Source organism: Xiphias gladius, chromosome 24, assembly GCF_016859285.1.
Source record: "Xiphias gladius isolate SHS-SW01 ecotype Sanya breed wild chromosome 24, ASM1685928v1, whole genome shotgun sequence".
Taxonomy (NCBI): Eukaryota; Metazoa; Chordata; class Actinopteri; order Istiophoriformes; family Xiphiidae; genus Xiphias; species Xiphias gladius.
Genome location: NC_053423.1, coordinates 19179198 through 19199788, shown reverse-complemented (window position 1 = coordinate 19199788; position 20591 = coordinate 19179198). Strand labels below are relative to the sequence as shown.

General features: G+C 42.4%; 1 protein-coding gene across 4 annotated transcripts in view; it reads left to right on the top strand.

The window, feature by feature from the left end:
- The window catches only part of LOC120786138 (ephrin type-A receptor 10-like), a 150644-nt gene that overhangs the window by 39644 nt on the left and 90409 nt on the right, over window positions 1-20591 (top strand). For 3 of the 4 annotated variants that reach the window (XM_040121318.1, XM_040121317.1, XM_040121320.1), the window contains exon 3: window positions 751-1423. In XM_040121318.1, the coding sequence (XP_039977252.1) occupies window positions 751-1423 (673 nt within the window). Of the gene's footprint in view, window positions 1-750; window positions 1424-13762; window positions 13795-20591 lie in introns of those variants that run through there. The other variant, XM_040121321.1, reaches the window with a different exon arrangement.

Here is a 20591-nt window from a genome sequence, read left to right as displayed (position 1 = left end):
GTGCTCTCCCCAAAGAAAAATCAGACTACCCTCCCTTCAGCAAAAATAAAAAGTAAATACTGTCAATAATATAATCACTCAATACAAATGTTTCCACCGCTCTTTAGCAGAGTCTCGACCACTACATAATTGTAACTATCGGTATTCCAGTATTTCAATATTCAATATTTATTTGACAGCTTGAGACAATTCATGTTTACACTTGACAGCTGTCATGTTTAATGCCAAATGCCATTACTCTCAGTAGCATGGGCAGCTGAGATCAAAAGAAATCATCTGAAAAAGCAACTAAGACCTGACTCATTCAAGGCTGCTGTAATGACTAATTATATGCAGTTTGTCATTTTCTCTGCCAATGATTTTTCAGACACCCACACATGCACTCAACAGTTTGTAATTAGACTGTTACCCTGAAGTGACTCTATTCTTTCTTTCTTTCTTTCTTTCTTTCTTTCTTTCTTTCTTTCTTTCGGCTGTCTTTTTCATGATCTCTGTTGCCTCCCACTTACTTCACTTTACTTTGTTTTCCTTTTTCGCACTCCCGCATGCCATCACTTCACTCCCTTTGTTTTAACTTTTAACCACCGCCTCTCCTCCCATCTATTTTGCCATGACACCCTCATTCTTCTTGTTCTCCTTTCTTGTCTTTCTTTTCTCTCGTTCTCTTCACTACACCTGCATATTTAATCCTCCTTGTTGTCCCTTTCTCCTCCTCTTTTCCTCGTTCTCAACCATCTTCTTTTTCTCCAGTGGGAGGAGATAAGTGGTGTCGATGAGAAGTACAAGCCCATCCGGACATACCAGGTGTGCAACGTGATGGAGCCCACGCAGCAGAACAACTGGCTGCAGACGGGCTGGGTGGCGCGCCGAGGCGGCCAGCGCATTTTTGTGGAGCTCCAGTTCACGTTGCGTGACTGCAACAGCATCCCCGGTGTAGCAGGCACCTGCAAGGAGACCTTCAACCTCCTCTACGTTGAGTCGGACAGGGACCTCGGGGGTGTGACCCGAGAGGACCGCTACACCAAGATCGACACCATTGCCGCTGATGAGAGCTTCACACAGGGCGACCTGGGTGAGAGAAAGATGAAGCTGAACACGGAGGTGCGTGAGATCGGCCACCTCAACCGCAGGGGCTTCCACCTGGCGTTCCAGGACGTCGGCGCCTGCGTGGCCCTGGTGGCCGTGCGGGTATACTACAAACGCTGCCTTGCCACCGTCCAGAACCTGGCAGTGTTCCCCGACACAGTAGCCGAGGCGGCCTTTGCCACACTGGTAGAGGTGCGCGGCACCTGCGTCAACAACTCGGAGGTTGACACAGACAGCCCTCCCAGGATGCATTGCAGTGCCGAAGGGGAATGGCTGGTACCCATTGGGAAGTGCAGCTGCAGCGCCGGCTATGAGGAGGGACACAGCAGCTGTGAAGGTAGGAAAATAATAAACAGACAGTGGGATACATGGGTAGATGAAAGAGGACGGAAAACAAAGGGGGAACAAAGGGAACAAGAACGGGACTGCGTATAAAAAGGAGAACTAAAGAACCAAATAAAAGGACAAGGAACAGAAATGTTTACAAAACAGATGTGAAGGTGGGGGAAGGAGGGAGGGAAGTCGATTCAGCTACTTCAAGTACTGTTGATGGCTTTCAATTTTTTGCTAGAATAACACCAAACTGTGGACAATTTCTCTGGTATGAGAAAGTATGCAGCACTGAAAAAAAAAAATCAATCTTTTAATTCAATTTTGTATATTTCTGAGTCCTGAAAGTTGTACTTTCTTCAAACAATTACAAAAATCTGCCATAGAAGTATGATTATTTTCCCTACCTGTTTCCAGTGCAATTCAACTTGGTTTATGAATTTAGTTGATTTGTATTGGGAACTAGATAATATTTCATCACACTGACAGGATTTTTCCCTTGTTTTAAGAAAACAGATACAATTTATAAGATAGATACAATTTTATAAAAAAATTACTTAATAAGATGAAGGTCTTTTCTGTGAAACCAAAGAGCGGGAGACAGATTAGGAAAACATGGATAAACAGAAGACGGAGAGGAGTGGGAAATGAGAAGCGAGGCTGCTCGGGCTTGAGAGAATAGAAGAACATATTAAAAGAACAGAGGGAAGAGAGAAACTGAAGCTGTGAAGTTACGACAGGTACTGTAAGACTTTAGGAGAATTGGAGGAATAATTACACGTGAGTGTAAAAATCAAAAAGAAATCACCGTTAGCAAGTGTTCAGACAAGGAGGATGATAGAGAATGGACATCTTTTTAAAGGAAAGCCAACAGAAGTACTGAAAAGCCTTCCTCACTCGATTTCAGTCCGTGCATGCGTCTGTTCAACGCTGACATCAATGCCGAGGACTTCGATTAATTAGTGATGTTCCCTTGTTTCATGCGTACGTCTTACGAGTGTTGTCACGCATATCGACATGTGAGTGGTGTGTGAACTGTGAAGCTGAACAATCTGAATGGCTTTGTGTGTGTGTGTGTGTGTGTGTGTGAGTGTGAACACAATGACTAATGTACCTTTTCTTCAGAGGACACGGTCCCATTGAGTTTAACACCACAGCCTCTCCTCTAACATTTGCATGGAATCCGAATGGCACGTACACGCCACCCACCGGTGTAGGTGGGTGGCGTGTGGTGTTGCACTCTGACGTAAACAGATTCCGACAGTATTGTCACAACCCATTGCTCATACGACAGCAGCAGTTTGATCGCCTGACTGTTGCTGTTAGCTTTCACACCCCATCTTGCATTGTTGCTCAATGCAGCGTGGGTGTTGGAGTCCATGGCCATCAGGTTGTCTGTACAGTAATGGAAGGGAAATTTAGTAGGAGTGCTGAACTCTTCATAGTGAGCTGATATTGTTCTGGTTGATGGTTTTAATTGATAGCTATTCTTGGAAATTAAGTTCCATTTTGTTTTCTCCTCTCAGTGGCTTGGTTTTGTGTATGTGACTTATCGTACTGATTTATAACCGCATTTCTTATCCAAGCTGACAGAATGATCACGTTTTTCACTTTGAGCTCATTGTGACAGTAAATGTTAAGATCATACAACTACATAAAGACAGACGAAGCAATAACGGAGAAATTTATGGTAATTAAAGTGATAGAGAACAGAAAGGAGGGCGGAAGAAGACAGAAAATGAAAATCAAGCAAGGAAAGAGACCGAGTGAAAAGGAAGACCAGCTTGTATGGAGGCAAATGTATAAAGAGCTAAACTGTATGATATTAGGCCTGAGGAACTGATAGTGGAGGAAAAGCGGGTTTGGTAAAAGTTTGATGCCAGATATAAAGACATAGAGGTAGGGAGTTTGAGTGGAATTTAAGGGTTTGCATCCATAAGGTATTTGTAGGAGTAGAGATAGAGAAGTAGAGAAAAAACAAGTAGAAGTAATGGCTGGAAAAGAGACAGTTCAGAGGAAGCATCTGTCTCTTTGAAAGTACCAGTTCTCATTATAAATGTAGAAAAGTTAGTAGGAGAAGCCAAGAAGGGGCTTCTTCTGTCATTTGATGCACTTTGGCATGTTTTCTAAAGAAGTGAACAGCTACGATTTTTAGATAAACAGAGAGCTGATGCTTTTTACATTCTGATTTTTAGCATCAGTAGAAAAGCTGGTTGAAGCAGCTACGCTGATAATAAGTCATGCAGAACATCTGCTCAGTTGCAGAATTACCTGGTCCTACGGTAAGTGTTTGACAGTTGAAGATAAGTACTGCTCATTGATATTGGCAGTTGGTCTGTGTGCAAACAAAGTATGTGTTTATTTGACCTGCTTTTTGAAATTACCAAAAAGCTGAGCTAAGAACAATAAAATCTGATGAACGGTCAAACTAACAGACACCAAGAAGAAAGTAATAATGAGCTACAAGCAAAGTCAGGAACCACTGGAAACACAGAGATAAGGAGAGACAAATGGTGGACTTCTAGCAGTGACAGGAGGATAAAAACTCTGACATTTTGAGGGAAAGCCAGGAGTAACTGGAGAGTAGGACAGGCCAGGCATGTTGCCAAAGGAGTGAGCGGACGAGGATGTTGAAGTCTAGAGACAGCACCAATGAAGACAGGGAGCCCAGAGACAGAGAGAAACAGAGAGAGACCTCATACTATATCTCTGTATGGCGCTTGACCTTCCCTGGGTGCATTTTAGCAAGTAACAGTGTGGTCGACTGGCTGTCATTCTATTCTCTCTCTCTCTCTCGCTCACACACACACACACGCACACACACACACACACACACACACAATGTACACACACACACACACAATGTACGCACATACATACATACATACATACATACATATTTACAGTGTGTAAATATATATATATATACCATAAAAACACACGTCCCTCATAGTGCCTCATTTCTCAGTTCAACCGTAATGGTATGAATATGCAGTACCAACGCCCGACATCTCCCACTGCACCAGAGCTATTGATCAGCCGTAATGCTCCACTAAACTGAGGAATTGCAAAAGGACTGCTCATACACACATATAGTAGAAGACACACACATTCAGTAACAAGCTGTGGTGTCTGAACAGCAAACACAGACACACACACACTTGGGTTGATTTAATTCTGTGTGTGGAGCACAGACAATGCATCTCTGTGTGTGTGTGGGTGTATGGGTGGGTGGGTGTGTGTGTGTGTGTGTGTGTCTGTGTGTGTCTGATAGAAATTGATAGTGAGATTAGAGCAGTGTGTGTCTAAGGGAATTTGAGTTTATGTGCATGTGTCACGATCACGCTCGACACGCATGACTGATTGCTGTGAAACATAATATAATGAATGCAAAGCAGGCAGCGTTGGCACGACTTAACCACAATGTTACTAATTTCTCTGTGTGTTTGTATACAGTTTGTGCAGGTTGTGTAACTACTGTATGTCTTTATTTACTCCTGGGTCTAATTGTGTAACTGAGCGAGTGCACTAAGTGCCTCCGTGCAGGTCAATAATATTGAATAGCCAGTGAGTAGCTACTGATAATGGCGTAAGCAGATAGTGTTGTGCAGTAAAGAAGAGGATTATTACCTCACACAATGTAACAGTCACGCCAGACCCAGTTAAGACTGGATTAATTCAGATTATAGTATCTGTTGTCTTAGTGTACCTTCACCAACCTTTTTTTTTTTTGTTGCCATTTTAATGCTGATACAGGCATAACTTAACTGCTGACTAACTAAAAAGTGAACTTTATTTAACATGAAGATACAGCAAATAATCCAAATTTGTCATGCGTCCCGGCAGGGCCTGTGTTTGTTTATAACCTTTCAGATTTTCAGTTCTCCTGCTTTGTGCTGAGGTGCATGGTCGTATATGTAGAATTGAAGCCATGTGTTGAAATAGAGGCATGGCTCGGAGGCCCTAGGTCAAAGGTCCTCAGAGGGTGCCTCATAGTTTGAAAAGGAAGTTAATGCTTTGTGATTGAAACCATTCGTTAGTGACACTTTTTAGGAAAACAGCTGCCCTATTTAAGAGTCGGTGACCAAGGCTGATTTTCAGAGCGGTTCATCGGCTTCACACCCTCTCACGAGCAGACCTGCAGGTGCTCGACTTGACGCCGTACTTCTTTGTAATAAACCTTTATATGCAATCAAGACGGTGCCAGCGGAGTCTCCTTCATCCTCTTCACATCATCAACACCATTTGATAAACTACAGTGCATAAAAGTTGCATAATTGTCAAATTCTAGAAAAGCTGAAGCAAGAAAATGCACATGGTGTGAAAATGTTATTCTCAGTTCTTTGTTTTGTCTCTTAAAACTGAGTCACCACAAAAAAAAAAGAAACACTTAATTCCCAGTCGCTCGGAGGACTGGAAGACTGTGGTGGCACAGCGTCTAGTTGTGAGCGTGAAGAGGAGTATGAATGTAAAGGAGGTTGTTATTGAAAATTAGCATATATGCTCGGTCAGCTTCCTCTTGTGTAATAAAAGAGTAAAAGCATAAAAAGAAGAGGGAATTGAGAAGCAGAACAGTGAGAAGTGATAACGCGTAGAACCCCCCCCCCCCCCCTTTAGCTCTCTGTGAGCAAGACTTGCAAGTGCACACACAGCATTGTTACGATATATGTCGACCCTGCATGCATTCGCAAATTTGCACTACGTGTACCCGCAGTGATGAGCACACACATGTTCTCCACTCTCATTATGAAATGCCACCAGCAGGGACAGACCGAGGGAAAAAATAAATTATGTAATAATTCACCTTTCAAATACACATCTTTCATGTGCATGTGTATATGTGTGTTTTTTCTGTGTGCTTCTGTCACACTCATGAGCTCCATCCTGCTCTAATTAAGGCAGGTTGCTCTTTCTATATAATTACTGAGTGTGGCGTGTGCCTTCAGCAGATTCTCTTATTATCTCTGTTGTTTGCTGCTCCACAATCCAGCTCCAGGCGCATTCACCACCCTGCTATTCCTTCCTATTGCTCTCCTTCCCTCTGTAATTTACTACAAACTTTCTTCTCCACCCCTTTCCCCCCTCTCCATTCTTTATTTCCCTCACCCCCCTTGCAATCCCTATGCTGCCAAAGAAGTGTGCACTTAATTTCTATCCCACTGTTCTCCGTGGTGCTTCATGACTTCCTCTATCACCTCTGTTAATTTGCTTTCTTTCTCCCCTCCTCTACCTCCTCATTTTCTATTTTTTCCTCCTTATTTTTCTCCTTCCCCTTGCTTTTCGGTCTTTATATCCCTTTGCTTTTCAATATTCTCCCTAACATGCTGTTTCTGTCTTTTCGCCACCTCTCTCCCTGCCCCCTGTGGGGACCATGTGGCAGGGTGAAATGGGGTGAGGCGGGGTGAGTCAGGTTAAAAGGGCTGAAATCTGCTGAGGAAGCTTGGAGATTTATCTGTTGTGTGTGTATCTGTTTGTGTGGGAGAGAGAGAGAGAGGGAAAAAGTGTGTGTGTGTGTTTGCGCGCATTTGTCTGCTCAAAATTTGGCACCGGTGCCCAATCATATTCTTCTGAAGTCGCTCCCTCTGTTGCACTCATCTTCGCCTCTGTCTGCTGTCAGTTCTTGTCATGTCCTCATCAGTCCTCCCCAACTCTTTTCGTCTCAGACAGAAGTCATTTCATATTTTATTCTTTGACTTTAATGTCTTGAGCCTTCCTCTCCTTGCTTCCCTCCAACTGATTTGTGCCTTTTATACAAAAACCTCCTCTCAAAGCCGCTATCACTTACCACTCCCTCTTTCCTTCTCTAGTGTTTGATTCCTCTTTCATTCCCCTTCTCTCTTTTATCAGACTTTTTTTCAAGCCCTTCTCTTTATACCAGCTCTCCCTGGCTTGGTGCCACCCCTGCCCATCTGGTCCTTCTCCCTCCCTCCATCCTTCTCCATCCTTCTCCATCTTTCTCCTTTCCAGTCACGTCACCTGCTACTGTTGGTCATCTCTCTCCCCAGCTTTCATTTTAAATAATTCACATGCTTCTGGGAGAAAGACAAATGTGTCCTTTTGAGCCCAGATTCTGATGTGTTTATTTAGCTGGCCTGCCACACAACAAGTGGGCTGACAGCAATAAAATACACTTGGACAAACAAACATTCGCACACACTTATAAAAATGTAGCAACATTCCCACATAGACATACAAGCATTTATATGCGCGTGCTCATTTCCAGGGGGACCACTGAAATGTCCCTTGGTTATTGAAAATGTGTGCTGGAGGGAGGCCAAGCATTCACCATTCATCCTTCCCTTGCCTTCGCTTAACTAGGGAGAATGAAGCAAGGAAAGAAAGGAAGGAAGAAAATGAATTTTAAAAAAAAAAACAGGACAATATGGGTATGGAGGCAGATGAAAATGTTGGGGGAAAGGTGCGGTGAAAGAAAAATTGGAAGAGGAATACACAGCATTGTAGAAAAGGACTGTCAGATTTCTCATGGTACACTGTTTGTTAGTGGCTCTGCATAAGAGCTGAATGCATAAAATATGAGTCGCAAAAGGTGAGCATGATTTGAAAGGGGGGGGGGCAAATTGAAGAGAGGGAGGACAACGACAGAAGCAGGAAGAAATGAGTGATGAGGTTTAACACACAAGCTTAAGAGAGCTGATGTAGAGGAGAAGAATTTGTAATGTGGACGTCTGAGGAGGTAATGATAAGTGGAGGAAAACGTGAAGCGACAAGAAAGTAAACAGCAGGAGAACTAGACGAGAGAACTTTGGCCACAGGCAGAATCAGTGAGAAGATGGGATGAACCTGAAAATTGCAACATGTTACCTCCATCCCTCTCTCTCTCCTCTTACCACTTTCAATCTCCCGCACCAGAGTCATGAATTAAATACAGCCGACATGAATGCATCAAAGTTAGAAAAGGTTGGCATCCAGCTTAATCTTGTTGCTAACTCACCCGACATGACGGCCTCATTTCTCTCTGGCTCACTCATGACCGCTGAGCTGAATCAAACATTCCGTTAAGGATGGAAGTATCCTGTAGGAAAAAAATCCTGTAGGATGTGAGAAAATGACAGGTATGATGTTAGTAAGGTATAAAAAGAAGCTATTAAGACATATAAGACAACTTTTTCTCGTTGTCATATGGGTTCCCTCTTTTCGTTCCCCCTTTTCCCCTCTCTTTATTTTCCAGGGATTTTACACCTTCGTACTCAGACCATTACAGTATTACCGTGGCACGATACAGCACTTGTGGATGCATATAATATTACCATCACTGTAGGAGTTGAAATTAGTGGCGCTTATTTTAGGCGCTCGTGATTAAATAATTGGGAAGAAACCCAGAATGTAAATGTTGAATAGTAGGAAATTCAAATATCCGGGGGAGAAATTGTGTTATTAAGCAGCAAATGGAAATGATACAGAAGAGACAAGATAGTATTAATCAAAATAGAACAAAGAGGGAAGATTAACGGCGCTGCTAAGTGCAGCACCATCATATTTATCTAACTTATGGTTTAATTTTCATTCAATGACACTGCATGTTTTCACAAAATGTTGCTGTCTATTAAAAGGTTGAGTTGAGATTTTGAATTTTTTCAAACTGACGAGATAAGTGTTTCTTTATGGGTTGATATAACTTCCTAACATAAATAAACCATTTAAAAATCTGTTGGTTTTACAATGGTTTATTTGGTATTTGTTGCCACATAGCTGAAAACAGCTTTTTAATAGCTTTTAAAAAGTTGACATTTTAGAGTTAATCGCTTTTCACAGGACAGTGACGAAAACCTTCAGAGACGATAGCAATATCTATCTAGGTAGGAAAATAAATTAAGATAGACGTCGAAGGAAAAAATCTGCAGTATTTACAGATGTTTTGAAAATGACTTGGTGCTGTACAGTATATTGTGTTGATAAGCAGAAAAGCCTATACACGATTGTTTGTTTACAAAGGAAATGAGGAACAGAAAGAGAAACTGGTAGAGTCAAGTCCAATGATTGGTGCCCCGCTGCCCCCTGGGAGTTGTTGACTCACGTGACTTTGGGCCACAGTTGCTGATAAGGCGCAGATTGTGAATCTTTGAAGAAGAACTCTGACGCAAAAGATTTGGTCAGGACAAACTGCCCTTTAGCCCGGAGCTAAACTCTAAGTCTGATTATGTCAGACTGTTTAATTCTTTGTGTCCTGAGGGAAGCTGGTGCAGAGGGAAGCTGGTGCCCAAGGCAGCTTACGAGTGTTTCCGTGTGCTTGTTCACATGCAAATGTGTCATGTAAGGAGAGATTTAAAGAGTCAAAGAGTTCTTTTTCTTGGGCTCCAGGGAACAGGGTATGAAGGTGTGAACTTGCACATAAAAATGTGCACAGACACACACATACACACACACATGGACTCTACCTTGCTATTGTTCATGTGCATCCCTCATCCTCTGTTAAAAATGATAGATTGTGGGTGAGAAGGCGGTGTGGAGCACTTGCCCTGGCTGTCCTACAGTTACCTCTTTCCATCCCCATTCAAGGCCCAGTAATAACTTTCCATCTGTTCAAATTGATGTGGGATCAGTGTATAGATCTGTCTGCCCCCACTTAACCTTGGTGGAACGTACTTATTCTGTCAGATTGGTCAAATGACGTTGAGCGCAGCAAGTCACGCACACACTTGCGGTTATTAGAAAGTAAGGCATTAAAGCAGTAATTATTTTTAGCATTCAGGTCTCACTGTAGTCACAGGAGGGAAATGAAAAAATAATATCTTTAATGTATCTGGAAGTGCAGAGTCAAAGGTCACTGGATTTGCAGAATTGGTCTTGAGGACGCTTTGTCACTCATTCAAACAGCTCTATCAGTTCTACTTATTGGTGAGGAGGACTCAGGCATTCATCCTCTTTGGATTGTCGACGTTTTATAGTCGAGAGTCGCAAGAATCGTCAGAATCAAATGAATCCCAAGAGGATGTGTGGAAAACTGCCTTGGAGAATCAAGTTACGTACTGATTGTGAATAGGGAAAAAAAGTGTGTATGGGCCATAGCCCCCTAGACACTTATCCCCCAGTTTTAATCTGTCGCCACCCCATTATCAAACACCACATCATTACACATTATTTTGCCATCATTCCAAACTGAAGAGCTTCTGAGTAATTTTACTGCACAGTTGTCATTTATTGAAAAAAAAAAACCTAAGATATCACAAGCTTGTAGCCCATTGATGTGCACTTGTACCAATTTTTACGTGTGTGTTTGCGTGTGACAGGCTGCGATGCCATCACATGATCCTACTCTGTGTACGAGACTGTGTGTGCGCGTGCGCCGGCTGTTGTGTTTGTACTCACAGCTCGGCTGAGGGGCCCGCCATCCTGTGCCAGCATTGCTTTCCATCCCCCCTCCATTCCTCATTTTGGTGTCATTTGTCATCACCCTCCCTATCAACGCACATCCCAGTGAAAATGAACGACATTTCCAGGGACACCTGCGCCTCTGTGCTCCAAATCCTCCCCCTACATGCACACACACAAATGCTTGTAAACGACCGTCCAACCGTTTTGGAACACACCCATATTTCCAGTTTTTATTGAAATCTAAATTGAGAAATAGGTTAATTTACACCTTTCCTGTAGCAATGCAAATAAATGAAGGCTTGAAAGTTAATGCAAACAATTCCTACATGTGCCCCAACCTTTGTTTATTATGTACAACCCCCTTGTCTGTAGAAAGGCATTATTAGAACAAACTATGTTAAATACACCGTCTTAAGTAGTATTAGAGCAATCCCGTACTGCAGGGAGTAGTATTGTATATGGCTTTGAGAAATGGTGAGAAAAAGGCAAGTAACAAGGGAAGACAGACTGGTTGGTCAGGGGTTCATGCTACAGCAAGACAATGACCCGGAACATCAGAAGAGAGGAACTCGATGGATGCTTTACAGTTTTGGAAGACCCCATGGAGCTGGTTTGGGAGCTGGTTTGAACTGGACAGAAAGGGTGAAAGCAAATCAACCTCCAAGTGCAAAACATTTTTGGGAAGTTCTGCAACAGTGTTGGGATGAACTTTTCAAACAATGTTTGATTTACATGGTAGAAAGAACGTCAAGAGTAGGTTCGGCTGCTGGATGACTCAAAAATTTAGATTAAATTTTAGGATTCAAGATTCAATTATTCCTTTTTTTTAAAAAAAACATTAATTTATATTTACATTACACTATGTAAATTTCAGTAATTAGAAAAATTGAGGTGTTCTCAAACTTTTTACCAGTACTGTAAATGAAAGGAGGATTTCAGGATTTCTTGGACACGTGCAGTTGCATATCAACACACTCATCTGCAGCACATGCATGCCCACAAGCACAAGCAGAAACAAACAACGCCACATATGCGTGCTCAGACATGGGCTTACTCCCACTCTCTCGCAGGCTCGTGTCTTATTTGTTCATAACCCACTCCATCTGTTTCTGACTTCACGTCCGACCAAAGCCTGCTTAGCACTCATTACACATAAGACACAGACAGGAACACACTCATTGATGTATAATTATGCATAGCTCCACAAATAACTGTAGTCCTCATGTAGACTAGACAACCCATAATCCCCTTGGATGGACAGGCTCCTTAGCACTCAGACACTCACATCAAAAACATAAAACCGTAAACCAAGACATACACTTTTGCTAAATCTTGTTTCATATTCTGGAGGAGATGTGGGGGATTTGGTGTTCACACTCTATCAATAATTGTATCAACCACTGCATCTCTGTCTCGGTCTTTCTCACACACACAAACACACACATACAAGCATAAACTCACATAGATGCGCACACAACTATTCTTGTTTTACTGATTGACATAAAGCATTCTCTAGCCCCTAACCTTAACTTTCACAACTAAATGCCCAACCCCGACCCTGAAACCAAGTCTTAACCTGCAAAAAACAGTCTGTACCTGCGGGGACCTCAATTTTTGTTCCCCCGGTGACACGAGTCCACATGGTTTAGTGTGCATTCAGGTTAAAGTCCCCACCGGGAAATGAGAACAAGCGCACACACAAACACACTTGCGCACGCAACCCCACACACACACGCAAACACACACACACAGTGTGAAGTGATGGGCATCCTTAGGTGAGCGTTATGGGTGATATTTCCACTGTGCTGTGGTATAGAGGTCTCCTGCAGAACCTCTGCACCACTGTCAGACCAAGGGGATGGTGGCAAGAGCTGTGTGGGTCGCAGGGTCGGAGACGCAGAGGGACAGAAGGGGAGAGAGAGAAAAGATGGCAGACACAGTACACCGAAATGCTTAAAACTACCTGTCTAGCCTCAACTGAACCTAACCTTAACTAAAAATTAACCTCAGCTTAAGCCTTTACCCCAGAGGTTCCCACCCTGGGGGGTCACGACCCCCCAATGATGAGATAGTTAATAGGGTCAACAAATCAGAAACATATTCTGCTATACCAAATTAGGTTTATTTTTCAGACTTTTCTACAGTCATTGCTTTTGTCTTGTGAAACAATGGATACTGTTCATTTTTTAGAAACCTGAGTAGATAAAACTATTTGATTTAAACAATCTGAGTAGTAAAAATCACTTGTAGGTTAATCCATACCATATTAAACCTATGTCAAAGGGTCACGATTAAACATTTCTCCCATTTAAGAGGACACAAGTCAAAAAGTTTACTTACACATTGTCCAATTTTTAGCTCAATTCCTAGTCCTGTCCTAAAATACCAACTACGTTTACCTCAGACACATTAAACACAATTCTGAACACCATACAAGACCTCTTCAGAGGTAGAAAACCGTATATGAATACACTGAAAGTTTATTTAAACTCAAACCAGTTCTCTCAAGAATAAAAAAGCAGGATACTGCCCACCAAAAATTGAAGGTGACAGCTTGAAAATGTCAGAGCTTTCGTGTCTTGGCTCGATGAAGTTTAATTTCCTGTGATGTCCTAAAACCACTGAACAACAAAGGAGAAAACTGGCCCCACGATCTGAGCGGATTAGCTCTTTTTCAGAAGTGTCTCTAAAGGGAAAAAAAATAAAACAAGACTGTTGCGCTTCAATCTCCCTTGTGTTTCTTTGTTTTCACCTCTTGCTGTTTTCTCATACCCCCTCTTACTTTTTGACTTCATCTGTATTCTAAATGAAGATCCCGCTAGAATACATGCAGAAATACACATCCTCTATACTGTATCCCCTCTGACAGATTCCTCCCTCTCTACAGATTAGACAACATCCTTGTCTTGTAGCAACCCTTTGCAACAGATGTGACTGTGGCCTTCCCCGAGCATCTTTGAGTGGGGTCACATTTGTCTGCATTTTGCTTCTGTCATTTTGTTTCTCTATACAGTGTTGGACCATTAGCAGAGCAAGAAGAATCTGAGTTCCAACCCCTTTCTGTGTGGAGTTTGCACATTCTCCCCGTGCCTCCGTGGGTTTCAGCCGGCGACTCTAAATTGCCTCTAGGTGTGAATGTGGTTCGAATGCTTGTTCGTCTCTATATTGCAGCCCTGCGATAGACTGTCGGCCTGTCCAGAGTGTACCATGCCTCTCAACCAGTGTCAGCTGGGATTGACTCCAGCCCTACGGCGGGCCTCAGAGGATACACGGTATAGCCAATGGATGGATGGATATACAGTGTCTGCTTTTTTTTTGTCCAAATTGCTGAGTGGTGAGGCAAACGCTGAAGCTGCAGTCCCTCGGACAGCCACCAAGTGGCACAAAATTGGGATAACGGTAAATGCTAAAACAAATAGTAGCTGCATCACAATTTGAGAGGAGTCATAAATTCAATGAACTGTGTCAGCCTACCACAGTCAGCCACGGCGGCTGTTGCTTGCTAGTCAAACCTCAGCTCCACCTAGTTTTCCTGCTCTTTGGCCATATTTGGACCAACGGATCGAGCTTCAGTATCCCTCTGGAAAGCTGTGTGTGGCAGCAATGCACCTGTGTTTTGATGCAGTCTTTCTTTCAACTCTTTAATAGTTAGTGATCAAGTGTTTGCATAACCAGAAATAAATCTTTATATGTAGCCAGTGGTAGAGTTTTTACTGGTAGGCAGCAAGCGCTTGACTTTTTTTTTTTTTTTTGTCTTTCTCACTCTGTCTCTTTCCCTGTTGCTCACCACCCAGAACAATGTAAATCTACTGTTGAATTAGTTATTTTCCCTCCCTATCATCCATCATACAGGACATACTGAGAGCGCGGACCGCAGAACAGTGAGAGTCTGTTTGGCGCAGTGAACCATCGCCATGTTTGCACAGATTGAAAAATCAGACACGGGAAAACATAGGTTCACACATGCCTGCCCATGTACATTTCTGCCAGGCAACACACACACATACACACACACACACTTATATTTGCACACACAAAATCCTGCGCAGGGAGTGTATTGGTTAATCTGCTCATGCACGGCATACATGTGTACACACGTGCTGTACATTATATTTTATCCTGACCACTGTTGTCTTCTTTGTGTTTGTGTGTATTCCAAGGGTAAATTTGCTTGGATCTGTGAACATGTTTGGTGTAGCGGACTGTTTCTTTGTGTCCGTAATGCATAGATAATACCTGGCTGCAAATGGACAAACATACATGTTTGTCTACAGAGATGCTCAGTGGTCTTTCCCATTACCGATGGAAACTCATTCAAGTGATATGTTTATGTAACCACAGTTGAACGCTCATGTTTTTACCTTTTGTTTTTCATTTCTACTATGTATATTATGTGTATGTCTTGGCACTGAGAAGACACATGACACAGACACGCACACACCAAATCAATGGTGTGCGTCTCATGTGGTTTCAACTGGCCCTGCCAATTGTGATGGATTGTGTATTTATGAAGCCCATTTCCGTGCTCTGGATCAAGGACTGCAAGCATCATGCAGTCCGACAGAGAGAGGGACGGGTGGATCAAGGGATGACAGAGGCAAGGGCGGAAGGAAGGAGGGAGGACGGATGGCTGGAGGGGAGGAGGAGACGGCAGAATGGAAGGATTTGGGATTGGAAAAAGAGGGTCGGGATGGGCAATGAGAGAAACAGGGCCGCCTGCTTAGAGGGAAGGTCATAGTCAGCAGGGAGGGTGGGAGTCCTGCTGATCCGGGGACACATCATATAAACACACACACACACACACACACAGGCACACACAGGCACACATATACACACAAGGGGTTGTTTTTAAATCCAAAAATAGTCCCACATCCGCTGCTATTCTCTGGCAAACAATAGTTACCTTTTCAACATATTTTAACCATGAAACGCATAAAATCAAATTAAGAAGACATGAGGAGTCAGCTCGTTATGGAGGTATGTGATGGATATTTAATGTCTCACCAATTAAACTGACAGTTCATACCTTTAGTCTTTACCATCCTAGTGTGTTCACATACACCCCCACACACACATGCAAGCAGCCTCACCCCTCACTGTTTTTATCTGTTCTTCCCCCGTGTTGTCTCATCTAGCCAGCCTCATTTATCCCATGTCGTTATTTTCTTTTGGCACAAGGATAAATCTAATCCCAATTTATGAGGCAGCAATTGTAAGCCAGATAGAGGTAGATAGACCAGCCAGTGAACTATTAGACAGAAAGACAGATGGGCAGAGGAGGGACAGAGGCAAAAGACAAGAGTACCTGCTCAATAGGAAGATGAATAGGCGGTCAAGGAGACTGTAAGACAGACATTTGCTAGCTTTAAGATAGAAAGAAAAAATGTTTTGCTGCATGACACAAAGCAGATTTGAGTTTTAGTTGCACAACCATATCTAACAGTAGAGCTGCTTTGGAGGCAGAAAGAATGTCCTTAGTTGAGTTGAAGCTCAAAAGTTAAGGACAAAGAACGGTTTATTAATATTTTTCAAAAGGATATAGTAGAGAGGTGAAGGGACGTAAGGGGGAAAAGGAGAGATGACATGCAACAAGGCTGGACTCGGGTCTGGAACCTTGTGACTACTGGGTCGGCGTCTTGAAGCCCTAGTCCACCAGAACCTCCCCCCCCGAATAGTTTCTCTTAGCCACGAAAATGGAATATCTGAATGGTTAAAGTCTTGCCAAATATAAAATCCAATTTTCATTTATGCATGATGATTGAAACTTTGAACAATCAGCAGGCTAAATTACCATCTCACTCTATTTTACTTCTTAGCCTTTTCCTTTACCTCTTGCCTTTTACATCGAGGTTCAGGGTAAAAACTGTGTTATTCTGTTTCCACCAATCCAAGTTTTTAATGCCAAATTAATTAAAACCATTCACTAATTCGCCACTTCGTCTTTATTAGACACTCAGTAGTTTATTCTACAGTGAGCAGTAAATTCAGAACACTCATGAATTACTGTAAGTTTGCAACATCACTGACAGAAAAATAAAAGCAAAATGTAAATATAGCGCAATAGATAGTAAATGGGGAAGGATTTCAGACGCAGCCTACATCTCTACGCGTTCAGCCTACATCGCAGCTCTCTCTCTTTAACCAAGTGTTGGAAACTAAAGCCATTATAGCAATTTATAGTTTGGAAGATGAAGACTAGAAACCTGCATTCCCTAGGGAATACATAAGAATATAAAGTAGTACCCGGTCCCTGGAAACCAGTGTCAGCAATTGCAGACCACATAAGCTGTGTGTGTGGGACTCTAGTTAGAATTTCTCACTGCCTGCTAAAAAAGATTCCTCGTGATTTCCTGAACAGCACTTACAACATGGTGAGAGTTACCGTTGACTGTAACTCTCACCACGTTTTTAAGTGCACTGGTCAGGGAGGCCCGCAGGAGGCTGTGTCGGAGCTGTAAGTGGCTCTAAAAGAACTGAAGGCTCCCACTTTCTCCTCTTTCTGTTTTGTTCAACCTGTAAACACCCATCTCCTGTGGGATGAAATTGGCCGGGGAGTAGACATCCCTGGGGGATCAACTGTACTACTACCGTAAATGAAGGAAGTGGCTTTGTCCGTTACAATTTTGTTAGAAAAATTGTATTTTCTTTAGGATAACTGTGTCCTCCCTCTGTCAGTTCTCAGTATCAAATGAAGTGAAGTTGCTGAACTAAGTGTGCCGTTGTCTTTTACATTTTTAGTATTTTAAGTTATTATCCCAAATGCCCTTAGAGACTGGGCATTTTTCAGAATGAGAGAAAGGATTGATTTCAGTTTATTAAATCAGTACACCGCTTAGTCATTAAAATAATTTTAATGGTTTTATTATAGAAAAGTGCTTTCCATCCTGTCAAGCTGATGTATTCATTTTGAACAAATTGATCACTGCTGAATGAATCAGCCTGCGCTGGTGCAGCAGATGCCTTTCTGTCTGTCTGCCAACCTGCTCTGCTGTCATGGAGGTGATGTCCTCTGTCAGGAGAGGACAAATTGACCTGGCCCACAGGGCTGCCTGAGGGGACACTGCTGACTGTTCCTATACCGTCCTCAGTGGCTGTCATCTGCAGAAAAGGCTCTGCCAGCACATCTTACTTAACCAGCAGGGGAGAGAAACACTCAAGGATAGTTGACACTGAAATGTCAGGGAAGAATATTGAGCTTTTTTTTTCCCTTTTCCCATAGAAATAATAAAGTAGGTAACTTATTAATGGGTAACGTGGAACTACATGTACATAATTTTGTTCTTAAAAATAAGAATTGTTCTGAGACAACATAGTAACATAGTAAGTACCAAGTCATTTCAAGAAACAGCAATTATATCCTATAGTATTTATATAATTACATTTAGTTTATATGTAGTTGTTGACCCCCAAGAGGAGGTTCCTTTGAAAGAGCAGCCAAAATCCTGTTTACTAGAAAACCATTTAATTCGTTATACTAAACTTTATTCTCCATTTTTGTTGAATTGTATGCTTGATTGCAGTGATGTACCATTTTTTTTTTTTTTTTTTTTTGCATTTTTCGCTGACCTGCTGTGTACTGAATGAAAGGCTCTTTGAATGTAATTGATTAAACTTAATGGCACCTGTGAAACAAAGCGTAATCAAAAAGTTTTTAAAATGTTTATTTTTTTGTTTGTTTGTATTTTGCAGGAAGTGCAGTGAAATAAGTCAAGCTGTGTCCTTTGCCACTGTTGACAAGTGGCTCTGGTTATTCTGGTAAAAGCATGCTGTAGTATTTAGGGAATATGTGTCGCAGACAGTTCTAATGTCATGGTTATATATCTATTTGTGTGTGTGTCTTGAGGGAGTCATGTCGGTGGCGGGCCTGCTTCAGCGTCCCCTCCATCTGTGTGCTTTGTGCTGTGGCTCCCCAGAGGCCTTTACACGCTCTCTGATGGCACATCAGAAGCCTCCACCTATAAACACTAGCATCAATAACTACTCTCTCTCTCTCTCTCTGTTTCTCTTTCCTTCTCTCTTCGCTTGCTGACTGTTGTTTATATGCCTGTAAAATTCAATTAGGCTGCAGGGGAGCGAGCTAGCTGGCATTACTGCCTGCCAGGGTGACATTTAATTTGCAATGAATCATTGGCCAGAGGAGGACCGGACCGTGGAGCAAAACAACACTTCTTCTATCTGTCCCCTTCTTCTCTTCTCTTTGCTCCTTCTCCCGCTCTGTAGTTCTTCACTTACTTTACACCCTCTCCCCGTTCCTCTGGTGCATAAAGCCCTTCTCCCCCTTTATTTCCCCTCCAGAGTCATGACGCTACAAAAACCTCCAGAGCTCGCTCTTGTTTACTGTTTGCTGTCCATGCGAATGTGGTTGTTTATTCACTTTTATTTTCGCTTCTTTAAATTTTCTCAGTCTCTCCCTCTCTCTCTCAGTTCATCTGCTTCTCTTTCTTCTCCCCAAATCTTCCTGTCATATCACTTTTATCAGGGTGGTCACCTGACGTGTCGCCCCTTCGTACTTTCTCGTCTTTTCCTCCATCTCTGCCTTCCATTTAAGACAAGCTACAGTTTCAAACCATCACCGCATCTTCCTTCCTCTCTTCTTCACTCCGCTCCTTCTCCACGTTTAGCCATGGCAGTCCTTTGTTCTCCACCTACCTGCCTCATTCTGATTGAGGCCAGGAACTCAACATTTTAGGTCCACCTCAGCTCCTACCAAAGTCCCTAAACGAAAAAACAAAAGAACGTCTCATCAAATTTTAACCTGCATCACTTTGTCCGACAAAACCAGTGTCAGGCCACTGCCACTGCCGAAAGGATTGGGACAAGGCCGGCTTTGCCTGGAGACAGGAAAAAGAATTAGATGTAAGATTTTCCAAGAGCAGGAGCTTGTCAAAAAATGATGGATTTAGGGAGTTTCCTACCCCTTCCATGTGTTTGTGCTGGCTGCATTATTTTAAAGAGATTAAAAAAAAAAAAATCCTGGTTAAGACCACAGAGAACTGTGGGATGAGAAATTGCCTCTTGTGCTCATTAAGGCGATGTAAACAGAGTAGAATGAATGGGGTGACACTGAGAAAAGCATGCAATAACGCTTTAAATTAATGCATAAACTGCCTCTCTGATTACACAGCGAAGGGATTCTACATAAATCGAGGATAAACTGCGAATAATGTAATGCGACGTCATCCACGCTGAGGAGGTATTAGAGTGGCCCTTTGGAAGCACGCTTATACCAGTGCTCTCGTAGTTCTGAATTCAATCTACCAGAAACAGGCCTAGGACTAATTTTGGGTTCTGGCCTGTAATTCAGAGAATCCCAGTGTACGCCATTAATAAAGCATATTAAGTGCTCTGATTTTAGCTCTGATTTGTTCTTTTGTTCTTTCCCTGAGTACAAAGTTTGTGTCTTTTTTCAGATTTTTTGTTTTTGTTTATGAGAGTCAGGATAGGAGTGTTTTTGGAATTTCTATCAGTCGTGAGTAGACTACTTAACCAAGCAATGGCCCCATGCTTACACCCAGTAGCTTGATGATAAACTGCCCTTTGCAATCCTCAAAGCTAAAAATACACATAGTCACTAAACAGGTTTGTGTCTAGAAGTTCTGCAACAAACAATTATTTTATGGATAAACTCCTTTTTTTGTTGAGTAATTGCTTAAAGGTTCAGTCAAAGGGACATCACAAGATAGTGAAAAATGCCTGTCACAGTTCCCAGAGCCCAGTGTAAGGTTTTCAAATTATTGTTCTGACAAACAGTCAAAAGCCAAATCATTTCAAATTACTAAAATATAAAAGCGAAAAAATCAAGCAAAACTTCCCACTTGAGAAATGTGAACCAGTGAATGTTT